Consider the following 16493-nt stretch of genomic DNA (forward strand, 5'->3'; position numbering starts at 1 on the left):
CAAATAGTTTTCCTAAAACTTGATATCCACATATGTAGACAGCAGGACTAAGTCACAAAATGTTAAATAATACCAAGCTATAGAAAGTCAGATTTCTTTTATCAAATTGTTTATTTTGTTTCCAGAAGTGTTGGTTATTCATGTTTTGGGACATTACAGACATTACATCAGAAATAAGCATAAATAATTCTGATTAAAATTAATGACCCGCATTATCCAATCACTGCCAACCATCTTAAAATACAATTATACATTCTAAAATGTACTGATTACAATTGTCCCATCTGCCAAACAAGTTGAGTGGTGCAAACATCATCTGCAGCCTGAAACTGAACTTTTGGTCAGATTTTAGGAATGAATGCATTTAGCTGCATAGAAAGCTATATGATGTCCCCTTGTTGTTTAGTGAATGACTTAATTTCCAGTGTGCTGTCCTTCTGCACTGGTCTCAGAACAGTTTGAAATGCACCTTATTTTCACCCTAACTCCATACAAAGCCTATGAAAGCAACCTTTTTCAGCTTTTGGATGAACCCATTGATTCTCATTGTGATAATGCACAGTAAATATAGGTTTTCTAATGAAAAAATGTGCCAAAGTACACATTAGTGTACACTGTGTTAAGAAGCGTGGCATTTCGCGATAAATTGCTCAAATTTTAAAAATGGCATATCGGATGAAACTTAAGACTCTAGTCTTTTGACTCAAACAGGTTTCAATGTAAAAACTTAATTAGGTTTCTTACCAGACGTAGTTTTGTTGGCGTTTTCCCCAATGACAAACTCCGCTGTGTTCTGCACCACTACGTCTTTCGAAAGTTTAACCCTTTACTGATTGCACAGAATCTTCTGAACTGAGATCAGTCGGTTAAATAAATTTAAATTATGCGTTGTGAATAGCGAAGCCAAAATACAATGTCCGCGCATGTGTACATGGGGTTGCACAAGGTTACGGGGTGGCTTTAGCTCTGTTGTACCCTACATATGGGTTGTGAGGGGCTGGCATTGGGCTATCCCAGTCCCAGTCCATCTCTGTTTTTTTTTTTTATTATTATTTGGAACACTTATAGAGATGCTGAACAGGTTGCTGATGAAGGTGTGTTTTCATGTTTTGTCTCTCGCTGTCTCTCCCTTCTCATCCTCATCTTACAGTGCAGTGTTAGCTCTTTTTAGAGCTCAGTTAACCTGTTTCATCTCATCAGCTCTGTCTCTTTTTCTGTCTCTTCTGTTTTTATACCTGATTTTATAACTTCCTCTACACTACTTCCTTCATCTTTATCACTTTTACTGTTTTTTCACCTGTTCATTGTGTCTGAATTATCTCTTTGCTTTTTCTCCTTCAAATACCTCCCCTTTCTTAATCCTCTCTCACGTCCCTCTTTTGAATAACAGAAGAATAAACTCATCCTTACCTCCCGCTCTAACCCTCCTGCTCCTCCCCGTTGCCTACAGGTCCAGTCGGAAACGGCCCCACGTGAACGAGAGTTGGTGTTGACCCGTTCCGGCTCGGTTGCTGGGTCGGGTCCCACTGGTGGGTGGGTGTGTGACACCGCCACACTTCCCAGAGCAGGGCGGCACTCTTCTCGGGACAGTCTTTCCCTGAACCGAAGCAGTACTGGCCCTGCAGAGTCCAACCACGCCGGGGTGGTGAATAATGTTAACGGCAGTGCGGAGGTCCAGATGCAATCTGTCAGCGGCAATTATGCCACTATCCTGCAGGGGGAGCCGCAGAGAGACTACCCAGGGACTCTGGGTCGGGGAGGGTTGGAGATGGGGAGTGGTTTTGTGGTGGGGAGGCCCGAGAGAGAGGGGAGCATTCCGTTGAGTGGGAGTACCTGTGCTGGGATGGGATATCCAGAGAGTGGAGGGTTCATGGGAGACTGGCTTGAACGGGTGGGTTTAACAGGGTACCCACTAGGCAGGAGAGATATGACTCCCCAGCTGCTTCCATACCCCGGGCAGGGCCGGGGGGCTTTTAGGGGCATCCTGGGTTATGGCGGAGCCTGGCCCTCAGTGCCTGACACATCAGGAAGGGGGGGCCCCGTAGGAGGGGCACACTCCCTGGCCCTGAGGGTTGGTGAGTTCCTGCGTCTGCGCCTGGCACAGGTGACGTTTGACCCCTCGCAGCCTCCTTACGATTCAGTGCAGGTGTACGGGCTTGAGGGCACTGGGTCACGTGCTGGGTCCCTTAGCTCCCTGGACAGCGAGGGAGGGAAGGATTCCGAGAAGGAGGTGTGGGGAGCAGGGCTGGAAGATTGGGGCCCACAGTTCCAGAAATTAGCCCAGCTTTTTAGAGAGAGGGAGAAGGAGGGTGGAGAGAAGAAAGGAGATGGGGAGACAAGCCTAAAGCACAAGGATAGAGAATGGGGGGAGAAGGAGGACCAGTCTGGAGACGAGGAGCATGCGAATGTCTGAGAAAGCGAGAGTGAAAGGGAGGGGTGGGACAATGATTAAAAGGCAACAGGAGTTAGGATAATGGAAAGTGAACGGTAAGGAGGGAGAGATGAAGTGGAAAGGTAATAAGGGAAGACAGGACATGGAGAGAGAGGGAAGGCAATGGAGAGAGTGATTGATGCAATTTGAAGCAATAAGCGCTGATGTGTGAGCACAGAGACACTTAGAGCTGTGCTTCTTTAGCCAGCATTTAACGTTCCTCAAGTGTGTTGGGAAGCGAGTGCAAGTTCACTCTTCTAGATCAGGGGTTTTCAAACTAAAGCCACAGGACTGTTTTAAAGGTCTGCAGAAAGTTTGAAAGAAAAAAATAAAATGTAAAGGCCAAAGTATACTTCGCACATCCACGTTGTGGATTGCTCTGCGCACAGTATGCATGACGTAAATTTTGGCATAATCCAGTCTGTGCGGCCTCCATCTGTGCGCATCATTGGCGCATGCCCCAGCTTTTGACTCTACTAAAAGATTATCACAAAGAAGTAGTGGGCATGTGTCAAACGCATTCGAATTTGCTCCCGGTCAGAAGAGTATACTCACAAATGCAACGTGGTCGACCAGGCGTGAGCCGATCTGGAACACGCAAAAACGAAGTATACCTGGGCCTTTAGACACAAACACCAATTGTGCATATAGTTTTGTTAAAAAAAATTTTTTAATAAAAAATGTTATCTGTCCAATGTAACATGCATTTGTTTCAGAAAAGATGTTGCGATTTTACAAATACTAAATTAAATATGCTTCTAGTTATAATGTTGGGTAGGAAAAAGTTACCCTGTTCATTTAATAAAAAATTAATATTTTCAGATAACATTTTAATCATTTGATTTGGTTTTAGTACAATGATACAAAAAAAGAAAAAGAAAAAAAAAAAAAAAAAAACATTATTTTGTTTTAGAAACAACATTGTTTATGTAATATTATACTTATCATACAGTAAAAATTTAATTTCATTTTATCCAGCTTATAGGTTATTTTGATTCACAGATTCTACAAAATGTGAATTATATTGCATTTACATAAAAAAACATTAGACCAACAGCATTCCCCCAAATTTTGTCCCAACTTGCATAACAAAGTTGTCTGAATGGACAATCTCATTCATATTGAACTATTTCAATTTCTGATTTGCGAGTTCCCAGCATGCATCGCAACATGAATAAATTATGCGGTAAATGTTATACGCTTATATTTCACTGTTTGCTGACTTTATTTATGCTGCTATTTTTGTTTTTTGTTGCCACTGTTAGTTAGTTGTTATGTGGTGATGTTAAGCATTCATCTTCTAACTTAATGAGGTTTGTTGATTGTCACCGTTATTGAGGTTTGTGTGTTAAGGATTGAGGTCTATTGTGTGTCTATGACATACAGCTGTACATATTATTTGTATACCTTTCTTCAGAGACAAAAAATTGCAGTTAACTTCATATAAAAGTAATTTATAACATATAGAAGGTTAAAATGGTGACAAAATTAAAGTTCTCTATTGCGAATTGATAGTTGGCTGAACAAGAAATTAGTAGTTCTCTCAACATTAATTTTTGCATTTAGTAAACAAAAAAATTCCAATTGACTAAACAAACAATGTTACTGAGGACAGTTATTAAGACAGTTGTTGAGAACTCAGTATCATCCTGCATCATTTTACCTTGATTTTTTTAGCTTTGCTCAGTTCCACATTTTTGTGTGTGTGTGTGTGTGTGTGTGTGTGTGTGTGTGTGTGTGTGTGTTTGTTTTAGTTTTTTTAGTTTTACAGTGAAATGAGTCTTCTTTTTAAATGAAAAAATACAGTTGCCAATTTAGGAAGGAGGTCATCATATGTGGGGGTCCTTGGCAAAAGTTTGAAAATCTCTGTTCTAGATCACATTTAATAAAGAGAGAGAGAAAAACAGAGAGAGATTTGAACTTATTATTCTGTGGCAGTGTGCAAGACAATGCCACCCCATGGGAGTAAGACACAAGGGCGGAATAACACAGATGAGATGTTAAGGAATATGCGAGGGGGGTAGGAAATTAAAATTGTTACAGAAATTGTTTATACATTCACAAGAGCGCTGAATTATTCAGTCCATTTCATTCCAAAAGAAAGCACTGAATATTACAGTCGAGTCCTGAATAATTGTCCGCACAAATATTCTTGGCATTTACACATATACAAACATTTTCACGGACGAAAACACACATCAAACCCTGTATTTCATACCCTGCTTGAAAATTCTGCCTCTTCAATGCGGATGTCTCGTTGTCAGGGTTCAAGATTCACACATTTTGCCAAGAACAGATTGTATATGAAGTTGCTCAAGAAAACACAAATCACAAAATAAAAATGCTAAAAATGTGCAACACATACTGTATACGAGGAGAGATCTGACAAGCCACAAACTAACAGATATAGTAGTAAACTACCATTACCTGTCGAAAAGCCCTTGAATAAGGTGAAATCCCACAAATAAATGTTCAAGTTCAAGACGATCTATAAAAGCTGACCGGCCTGCTTCAGCTACAGTGCACTTTTATATATGATGTTCAAAAATAGATTACAAATGTTGTTGTTGTTTTTTTTTTGTTTTTGTTTTTTTGAGAAAAACAGATGTTATATGTTTAAATGTAAATATCACTGAATGCCATTGTGAAAAGTGACAACAGTACTGTGGTCTTTAACAAAAAAAATTAAAAACATTTTTTAAAAAAATTAAAAGATGGAAAAGATTACCAGTATACAATGCCACATTAAAATACAGGACTGGATGGAACTGGATATAACTGGAAGACAATGGACTAGACTGGACAGACACCAGATTAAACCCTGCCATTTACAATATGTGGGATTTATATACATGATATAGACGTGTTGCTCTTCCCAAACTGGCCATTTTTTAATTGAATTGAATGCAAAGTCTATGTGGAAACTATGTGAAAAACTGTAAAACATCCTTTTTCTAATCCTCATTCTGGGTGGAGCACACACTCTGCCTTGATGTCCCGATTAATCACACTGTTTGTGGCCATGTGAACTCTGAGTCACTGTGACTGGACTAAACCAGAACCACTTTATCACTTCACAATTATGTGCACGGGTTGAGAGAGAAACAATACCAGGGGGCTTCACAAGATCCAAACCTATACCTGCCGATCAAACCAACAAATGTCATGCTCGATCAAAGGCATGCCCTTAAATGATTAAATGAAATGTTATGTCAGTTTTATTGTATGGGAAGAAGTGTGACAAATTACAGAATTACAACTTGCATCCCTGTTGAGGATTTTTTTTTCAACAGATTTTTGTGGGACGATAAAAAGAAAATGTACTCTGTCCCATTTTCATACATTTTCATAATTTTTTTTTCTTTTTCTTTTTTTTGGTACAATAGGTAAAAATTTAACTGGGTTTGGAGTTACTATATTCATCCTGGTTTCTGCCTTCTTTTCGGACTGTATTTGTTCCAGCCCTAAGTGGGCCCTGTTGGTACTGAGATCTCACAATGGCGTGTACTAAATAAAATGTATTTATTATGTTATATTTTTCCTTTTATTTTTTGTAAATTTGAATAAAGACAGTATGTTTTGAGGTGGTGTGTGTGCGACATGATGTGAATGCTCTTTTTTTAAAGAAACTGCAGACTAATTTGACCTTTGACACAAGTACAATATGTGTATGTGTGAGTCACATGTGTTGTAATACAGTGATTCCCAACCAAGCATACACTTACTGTGCCACAAGGGGTACCTGGAATAATTGTGATTAAGCTACAAAACAGAAACTGGGATTTAATTATTTTTTTTTATTATAATTTTTTTTTTTTTTTTGTTGGGGGGGGGTCCTGTCAGTAGATTTGCTGTAAATGATCATTTTATCCAAAATAATAATTAATCTTTTTTTATTTTTTGTAAAATATCTTTCAGTTCATTTTCAATCAGTTCAAGGAAAATTAAATATGTAAGTTTTGTCAGTATGTGCTGAAGACACTTGTAGCTATACCTGTTCATAATATAGGCTTACTGTATAGTAAGACACAATACACAGAGGTAGATTGTTGCAACAGTTCTTTACTCATCTCACTCTACAATACAAATCTCTGTTCTATTTTCCTCCCATCAAATGTCTCAGTCAAGCAGACACCAATATCACAGTAAAGTACTTGAGTTAAGTGTTTATAATAACTGTAAAAAATAATTATATATATATAGAGAGAGAGAGAGTAATAAAAAAATAAATAATGGTAATTCTAAATGATAATTCATTGTATTATGTAATATGTAAAAACACATTTCTAGCTTGGTATACATGAAAGGTTGCTTGAGCTTTACTGATGTGACTGTGGGGGTATGAAAGACAAAAGTTAGTGTTAGATTTGTTTCTGTTTGCTGTTCTTGAGTAGGCTGAATAAAAGTGTTGGCTGTGACCATGGAGCCACTCAAAACTGGGAAAGAGTTTGCAAGGAGCGAACATAGTGTCCAGTTATGTGACAGACACAAAACTCTTGGTCAATAATGAAATGGAGAGAGGTAGCCCTTTGAGTAAGACAAAAGTTCACCCTGAAAATCAGGCTATGTGAAGTCTGGATTACACAAAATGTGCTGGATTTATTAGCCGGCCTGACATGCCTTTACTGATCCAATAAAAGTGGAGAAAATAAGGTTGTTTCAAACCAGTGCACCTCTGAGCTAACTCTGCTTTCGCCTCAATCCTGCAAAGTGTGTGTGATTGTGTTTGAAATGGTGCATACCCATAAGTAATTGCAAATAAACAAGCCACATCCACCTTTTCGATTTGAGGCTGATTAACCATTCATGAGCTTCGACAAATATCTTGTTAGATGAAGCTTGGCTTAATTATGTTCACAAAGCTTGACTCATGAAATTGGGAGGCAATAGTGAGAGAGACAGAGAGAGAGAGAGTGATTGATTCAAATTAAGTTAGTGCAGGAGAGGGATTTAAAATGATTTGGGGAGAGTGAGATTATGAATGTGCACTCTCTCCTTGAGTTACATAATGAATTGATGTTAAAGTTATTACGCAATGCGCCTACAAACTCTCATGCCGAAATCGTAAGGATACATATGACTTTTCGAAATTTGCCTAATTCATATGATATCGTACGACTGCACTCGTATGAACTGAACAGCCAGTGATATCACTGGACATCGTTTCCATCTAATACGCAACAATTACTTGCTTCTGTCACACACAGCTTTCTATCATGATTACGCATTCTACTGATCGGTTAGGTTTAGATAAGGGGTTTGGGTAAGGCATAATATTAATAAGCATGTCCTTAATGACTCATGCGCGAAACTCATGCTTACTTCCACATTAGACATTCAGGCATTTGCACGTGATGTAATCATACAAATTTATACAAACGAACTCGTATGAAATCATACGAAATAGCCAACTCGTAAAATATGCACGAATTTTCATGAGACTGGGTTGAATGTGCTGTAGATTTACCCAGCCCGTGTGTGAGAACTTTTCACGCATACAGTTAGAGTTGCCATTCGTCCTGTAAAATACAGGACTGTCCCGTTTTTAAAGATGATGCATCCCATATCGAATCAATATGGGATGCGATTTGTCCCGTATTTAAGCTGGTCAGATGCCGTTACAATAAAATTGTTCCAGATCGCTAATTTAACATTGATATAAGTTGGAAATTTTGCCTATGGTGGGTAAGGGACTGTCTGAAAAGTCCACACATTGTGCTAAAACGTGCTAATACTGTGGAGGGTGTGATAAAGGGCCGTCTGAAAAAACTGTGGATTTTTGTTCTATATAAATGTTCAATAAGATGTACAAAATTACACAGACTGAGTCATAAAGACAAAAAGAACAGGTGAAGGAAAAAATAAATAAAATAAAAATGATAAAAAATACTTATAAACCAACCAAAATGTACTGTATACATAAAGAATATAAATAATAAAAAAAATAAAAGTACATTTTTTTATATATATATATATATATATATATATATATATATATATATATATATATATATATAAGATGTATTTATGGGTCAGGAAAGTTCTAATTTTAGCATATAAGAAAGGATGTACAATTTTTATTATTAATAATTCAACACATTTATTGCTAAAACTGTGGAGGATGTGGTAAGGGGCCCCAATCATCAGCAAAAGTATCAAGAGTTATAAACTAAGACTAGAAATAATTTTCTCCATTCCGTTTTGCAAACAAATAGGATGACTTATGGGCATGTTGAAGGAAGCAGACAAGGAAATTATGCCACAAATGGATTATATCTAAAAGTAGTCTGGAAACAACATATTTTTTGTATTTCGTAAACAGGAAAACATTTAGATCAGAACATGTGGTGCACAGACGTATGCTATCATGTATAAGAAAGAAGTGATTTCCTATTAATACATTCATTCACTGCAAAATGTCTTCACTAAAGATTAAATTAGTGAACTGCCCTGAAATCCTGCAGAACCGAGAATGAAGTTATAGATCATTACCATGCAGCTCATCCGCAAGACCTCTTTTAGCAAGGCTATTCAAATTCGCTCCTGGAGGGCCACTATCCCGCAGATGTTGTTGTTCCAATCCTGCTCTTACATACTTGCCAGTAATTTCAGGTATGTTCCATTCAGAATTGCTCATCCCTATGCCCTATTCTCTTTGAAGACTTTACCTTCCACTATGATAGCTTTGCAGGGCTGAAAGATGTAAGGCTCAAAATGAACGACCATTCAGAACTCACCTTTTAAAGGAAAGTTCCGGATTTAATAGTTAAGCTCAATCGACAGCACTTTGTGGTATTTGTTAATTACCACAAAACATATTTAGATTTGTCCCTCATTTATAAAAAAAAAAAAAAAAAAAAAAGAAAGAAAAAAAAAAGAAGAAAAAGCAATCGTAGCTACTGTAAGGAAATAAAAGTGAATGCGGCCAGTCCATACAGGTTAAAATACACACTGTTTTAAAAGTAAAACCACAAGACGTAAACATTATACATGTTAACATAATTTTAGTGTCATGAAATTGCTTTCTAAAGCCCTTGGTATACTTTCATTTTAACATGAACTCTCAGCGTCTGCATACAGTCAACCGCGAGCCTGTCAAAGTATACTCCATATAAGGCCCTGTCCCAAATGACACACTTGATATGAACTTGTGGTCTCGTGGCCTTCATTTGCGCATCCCTGAGAAGTCCACGGGGTGCTTGCAAGCACTCCCTTTGCACCCTCAGCATGCCCTTTGGCTGAGCTGGTGTCCTGAAAATATATACTACCTATCAGGATGTGCTACAAATGCCATATTCACATAGTTGTAGGGTTGGGGTTAGGGTTTGGGGTAGGGGTAGGGTTAGGGCTTAGTACAGCCTCACACCATATCACACTATCTTATAGTTATGCTGGTAGCACATCCTGATAGGTATTATCTGCCTGACAAGATGTGCTACCTAGGTTTTTAACACATTTCATGCTGTTGTAGTACATACCAACAGGTTCTCCCGTGCCACCCGACATGTGCTACCAATGTTTTAACTTTACATATGACTGTTTTTACTGCTGGTAGCACATCCTGAGCAGGTAGCATTGATTGTCTGAACACCGGCATCACTGTGTGCGCATACACAGGTGGTTGGCGCATGCACGCTACGACTGCTATGTGATACTGGACAATTTCTCTTCAGGAGTTTAGACCTATAAAGATGTCTTTGTATATGAAGTTAAATATGTGCCACAATTCTGCGCATGCAAAATTGTATTTTGAGCATGCAAAATTATATTTTGTGTGCACAAAAAGTTATTTTGCACACACTTTAACTCAGTTTTGTAAAGAAATGTATCTTCTTGCAAAGATGAATAATTTTTTTTTGCATGTGCAAGATCTCACTTGCTCTCTCTCTCCTCGTATGCACTCTGCGTGTGCTCAGAACTTTAGACTGCTTGCTTGCTTTTACACCCGTATTCCAATAAGTCTTGCCTCCTACATCAGGATTGGCTATTAGAAGCTGCTTACAAACGCTCTGTGATTGGACAGTTGAGGTAGCTACAGCAACCATGAACATCTCAGTGTAAATGTAGCAGAAGAGCCAACAGGCACAATGCTCCTAGTTCAGTACACACTTTATGTACTGTATGCAGTTACCATTACAAAATATATTTACCCCGTGGATTATAGACATACCAAGAATATGGAAAGGCTTAACTTACTGCAATATAAGTTTTTCAAAATATAGTAGCCTGGGATCATGCAATGCAAAAGAGTTCTTTCTATTTTTTTACTTTCTGCAGTCTCAAACAATTGATGTTCAATATACTGTACATTTAATTTACCCCAAACTATGACAGGAGACATAATTAGCCTCTTTTCCTTTTCTTACGTTTCTTCTCATTAATCATTTTTGCCATAAGGGTTGTGGTAGAATGCATAAACTTCATAAAAACAGCATACTGAATATTTCAAGATACCCCATAGCTTTGAAATGCAAACATAAACAGCTTTTCTAATTTATTATCAAGAATATAATATGTTAATTTAGGCACTATTTATAATATTCATAATATTTATAATACACAAGGCTGATGAAAAATGGGAGAGGACACACTAAAGAAGGTGGACAAAATAACATGTTTAATAAAGAAAATAATATTTCATTTAATAATAACAAAAAGAAGAAGTTTCAGTTGTTGCAGATCCATGGTAGACTGTAATCTGGTCACATTTATTTGAATAAACTGATCTCTCAGAATATCCTTTGGGATAGATAAAAGTCAAATTAAGTTCCCCCAAAACTACACTATTACGTTTTACAATGTAGTTTTACACATGGGAGGGATTATATTAATATAATTTGAGATAAAAGTGTTAGCTAACATGGCCAAGCTAATAGCTACGTAAGTGTATCTTGGTAACCTAGATAACCAAATATTAATATAGACCAAACTAAGAGAGCTAGACAGATAGTTATCTAGCTAATAAGCCTATTGGCAGTGTACAGATTAAAAATATATTTGATGAAGGTTAAATAGAAACAGTTAAGTCAACAAAAGAACTGCTTTCAAGTGGTCATAGTGTTACACATTTCCTTTCTTGAAAACAAACTATCCCCTTCTTCTCTTCCTCCTTTTTTGATTTGATCTGTGATCTAGCCAGCCAATCAAAATGTTCCACCTCATTTCTGATTGGCTGAAATTCTGGCATATTATAATGCTGTAAACTTGTTGAGCAAGCAAGCAGTCAAAGCTTTGAGCGCACACAGAGTGGGTGGTAGGAGAGAGCGAGTGAGATCTTACGCAAAAACAGTGGTGTTACATACATTTCAGAAATCTGTGCAAATTCACATTCAAAGAAACTTTATTCAAGTGCAAAATTAATCTTTGCAAGAATATACATTGCTTTACAAAACTGAGTTCACGCACATACAAAATACCTTTTAATGCACTCAAAATATCATCTTGCGCTCGCAGAACATTTTTGTGTGCTCAAAATAAAATCTTGCAGGCTCAAAATATAATTTTGCACGTGCAGAATTGTTTTTATATTCCTTCAGACTCTAGGTATTAAAATGCAGGTATCTTCTGAACTCTTCACACACACGCTCTTGACTTGCACATCCACTTTTGTTGTTTTTACCTTCATCTCCTGATGTTTAGCGATGATTACATCTTCTTCTAGCATTTCTCCATGACAGCAATAGCTCAAATGGAGTGTTGCCACCTTGTGGACCCACAAATTAGTGCAAATAATTCCAGGCGCATGTGCATTCAAAGAATTAGAAAACGGTTAGAAAATCGGGCTGTGCATGTTCAGTGCGTAATGTTTTAAATGGAATGTACATATATAATATTATTTTTAGAAATATGTGTAACCCAAGTAAAGTAATTAAAAGTAATTAAAGTCAGTAATTGTAATACTTTTTTGTACTAAAAAGCAAATAGATTACATTAATTAATTATTTTGTACTTAGATTACTCCCTACACTGCATAAATGTTTCTCAGTTTTGCATTTTTTTCTGCATCCTTGAAGACAGCAAGGTGAAAATGACTGTGTTCCATGATAACTAACCCACTGAATAACCAACCCAAGAGCAGCAATTCTGCACTTTCCTGACGGTCCTAGCAAGGCTGTTGGTGATATATACATGCACATCATACTTCACACTTACATTCCAGTAAAAAGCCTTTTGGTCATGATGTGTGTTGTGTGCGTGTGTGTGTACATGCTTATACTACATTGTGGGGACCAAATGTCCCCACAAGGATAGTAAAATCTGAGATCACCTACCTTGTGGGGCCCAGATAGCGGTCCCCACGAGGGAAATGGCTTATTAAACATACTAAATTATGTTTTTTTGAAAATGTAAAAATGCAAAAAGGTTTCTGTGAGGGTTAGGTTTAGGGGTAGGGTTAGAGTTAGGGGATAGAAATTATTGTTAGATCTGTATAAAATCCATCAAATGCATGGAAGTCTATGGAGAATCCGCACATTGATATAAAAACAAATGTGTGTGTGTGTGTGTGTGTGTGTGTGTGTGTGTGTGTGTTTGCAGCAGGTAGCAACTATCCAAAGCAATGATTACTAATTCTCTTTGACCTTCTCCATGGTACACAAAGTTCCCTGGCCCTTCATTCTGTGAGTGTATTTGTTAGTCTGTTGTAGGGGGACTGGCAGAGTGAAAACAGAGTACCTGTGAATCAGGTGCTATGAAACAGTTCCACTAAAACAATGAACTGCTGTGACCCTGTATGCAATAATTCCCTGCCCACCTTCTCATTTCTCCCCTCAGATTGTGCCCACCTTTTGCTCCTCCTTCACATAGACTGCTATGTGTTCAAGTTTGAAAAGTGGACAATTAAATCTTAATTACCAATCTTTATTAGTCTTCGATCTCCCGAGAGTAAATTGACAGAAAATCCATATAGAAGTAGAAAGGAAAGGAGGGAGGTATGTAGGGGGATGACTAAAGGACTTTATACCAGAAAGTAGTATTAGTTATTTTGTAATTAGAAAAGTTTTTATTTCAACACCAGCGCAGCACAGCAGTAATGGCAAAGAAGATGCTATCATGTATAAGAATATAAATAATTACTGTTATTCATCTATTCACTAGAAAAATTTCTTCATTTAAGGTTAAATAAGTGAATTGGCCAGTAATCCTGCTCAAATGAAGCTTAGTAACTAAGCAGCACACCGTGGCATCTAGTTTTCATTGAAGCATTAAAGCTCCAGCCACTCAGTAGAAAATGTCCTGGGGCCTCTGCCATCTGTTTTTCTTTCTTTGTAAATTACTCAACTGCATCCACATCGAATGGAATTTGTTGTCTCATCACCACTTCCCCAACACAAACACACACATATAAAGGTAATGACTCACTGCTCTACCAGCATGGTGAATCCAGTAACAAACGTCCAATGTGATGTATGATGATGAAAAGTAATTGAAGTGATACAACCTGGGAAAGATTATTAAAAACAGTCTATGGCAGATTATGAAGATGGCAATGGCTTTTACTGTGCATTTCTCTGAGGTTGAAAACATTATAGATAACATGTGCCCTTGGTTATACATACTGTATATATAAAAAATATACTTTGCACTGATGATTTGAGGTAGGTTGACAGAAAACTGTGGATTTTGGGGGGAGAAACTTCACTGGAATATCATTTCTTTTTTTCTTTTTTATTTTTTCACTCAAAAGATACCAAAATTCGTGTAATGTATAACAAAATAAAAATAATAAAACCTCAAATATTAAGGTTTATTTTATTTTATTTTATTTTATTAAAGATTACTCAATTCAATTTGATGGATTTTTTATTAAATTGAAATGCAGGGAATTCTGGGAATGCCTGATTATTGTTTTTTACCGTAATATTAACAATAATTTACTGTTAAAAGTACATTTACTCTCTTGTTAAACATAATATACATTTATGGGAAAATCATACTTTTTCCATGTAAAATGTATTTTTGAAGTGTTTACATAATTTCACCGTACAACTACATGTATTGTCTTTTGAAATATATTACAGTTTTTTACCACATATATTTTAAGGTAACTAGAGGGGTGGTGGGGTAGTGGACTAAAGCACTGAACTGGAAAGCAAACAGTTGTTGGTTCAATCCCCACAACCACCACCATTGTGTCCTTGAGCAAGTGCAAGGCACTTAACTCCAGGTTGCTCCAGGGGAATTGTCCCTGTAATAAGTGCACTGTAAGTCACTTTGGATAAAAGTGTCTGCCAAATGCATAAATGTAACTACCCGTTTAGCAATTAAGGTTTTTTTTTTTTGTTTGTTTTACTGTAGCATTTTTACAGTCTTTCCTCGTTAAAATTACAGAAATTTTTTACAGTGTAGTTTACATTTAACAGAAAAAATGCTTTAATTGTACAGTTTATATACAGTTCAAAAGTTAATGAAAAAGTGACAAAACATTTTTTTAAACAAATTGAAAACTTCAAATTCTTAGAGAGTAGATAAGAGTACAAAGCCAAAACACTGTAATTACACCAATTCTAAAACTAAGAACATTCAATATTGATCTGATTGTCCAGTCAAATGTTGATTATAAAACATTCTGTTATAATACTCAGTATTCACATGCATTTAGCCATTGCAGTGCAGAATAGTTGTTTAAACAATCTGTTTCATGGTTCTTAGTAAAAAGGACAAAGACTGATACATCCAAGAGACCTCGCTTGGGCAAAAAGGAAGTACAATCACAGTGGGCAGAACAATGTAAGTCAGCATTCACCATGAAAATTGAAAATTAATTTCATTACAAAACATATTGATTTCATTTCTGTCCCTTGGAGAGGTCTGTGCAGATTCAGATTTTGGTATTTCAAAAGAAAGAAAACAAAAGAAAAGAAAATGGCTTCATGACTCTACCTTCTATTGGACTCAACCAAAGATGGTGCCGCCATCTTGTGGCCATTATGGAGGTACCAGCAGGATCTCAGTAACTACTGTATGCAGCACACCATCCCTGACCTTTGAGGTACACTCATTCAAGTTATGAAATGTATTTAATGTCACTGGTTAGAATTGATGTGGTGGCGCATGCAGAAAAGTTGGTGAGTGAGTTGGAAAAGGGAGTTGGATTCTTCTGTTTTTGTACCTCATGCATATATTTTGCGCTCTGACATCAGTTAAACACATTATTTGAACCCCACCCAAGACTGTAAACTTTCAACTTATCTTTCTACTCTTACATTCAGCCTAATTCAGCCTTTAGTTTGTGACAAACATTGCATACGTTTAAAGTTTTTCCAGTTGGAACATCATAATGAACATTGATGTAATGTTGAAGAACACCAAACACACATTTAAGACCCTGTTGATGTGATGACTAAATATGGTACAGCTGTAACTTAGGACACTTCAGTACATGCATTTGTAGAGTGAAGATTTCACAAAGATTTTGAATGAAAGTGCATGTCATCACTTGAAAAGCAGAACAGCTAAATAATAGTTCATTACATATATAAGTCAACAGAGAATGATTGGGATTTAAGAATGTTTATAGAAGTGATCTGCAAAGTGTAGCTACATGTGCTGTGTTTTCAAAGCAAAACATATTGGTGTGGATGTGGCCTTATACTTCTTAAATGGCAGTTATTAAAAGAACTAACACACTTACTCTGGACTACACAGCAAAGTATACCAGAAAACAGTGAAGCTGGCATTGCACAGTTAAAACAAAACAGAATCTGTTACTAATAATCAGAAGAACATTTTCTTCTCACAAATGAAATTGGTTTTGCAGTAGCAACTTTCGGTGTGCCATCGTTTTCCTGCAAATAAATATTGTGCAGACATTTCTGCTTTGCTTTGAACACAGTCTTGATTTCCCTGATTTCGGGGTTGGTATTGACTCCAGAACCTGATAATAACATCAAATAAAAGCAAGTATTGCATTTCTTTTCATAAAGAGAAGTGCACTGAAAGCTGTAAGTAATTGCTCATGAAAAAATATTTTACCAAGTGGTCTGTCGAGTACCATCCACCCACTTCCACTCTCCCTTATTATCTCTGTCCGTCAAACCGATCCACACGTCCATTTTATAGA

The 16493-nt window shown here is 37.0% G+C and overlaps 1 protein-coding gene across 1 annotated transcript in view; it reads left to right on the top strand.

Moving 5' to 3' along the window:
• LOC127440626 (uncharacterized) overlaps positions 1–6083 on the top strand; it is a 248609-nt gene extending 242526 nt beyond the window's left edge. The window contains exon 14 of the mRNA XM_051697339.1: positions 1451–6083. Within this exon, the coding sequence (XP_051553299.1) occupies positions 1451–2413 (963 nt within the window). The 3' untranslated portion in view covers positions 2414–6083. The remainder of the gene's footprint in view (positions 1–1450) is intronic.
• The last annotated feature ends 10410 nt before the right edge of the window (positions 6084–16493 follow it).

This window comes from Myxocyprinus asiaticus, chromosome 5, assembly GCF_019703515.2.
Source record: "Myxocyprinus asiaticus isolate MX2 ecotype Aquarium Trade chromosome 5, UBuf_Myxa_2, whole genome shotgun sequence".
NCBI classification, from domain to species: Eukaryota; Metazoa; Chordata; class Actinopteri; order Cypriniformes; family Catostomidae; genus Myxocyprinus; species Myxocyprinus asiaticus.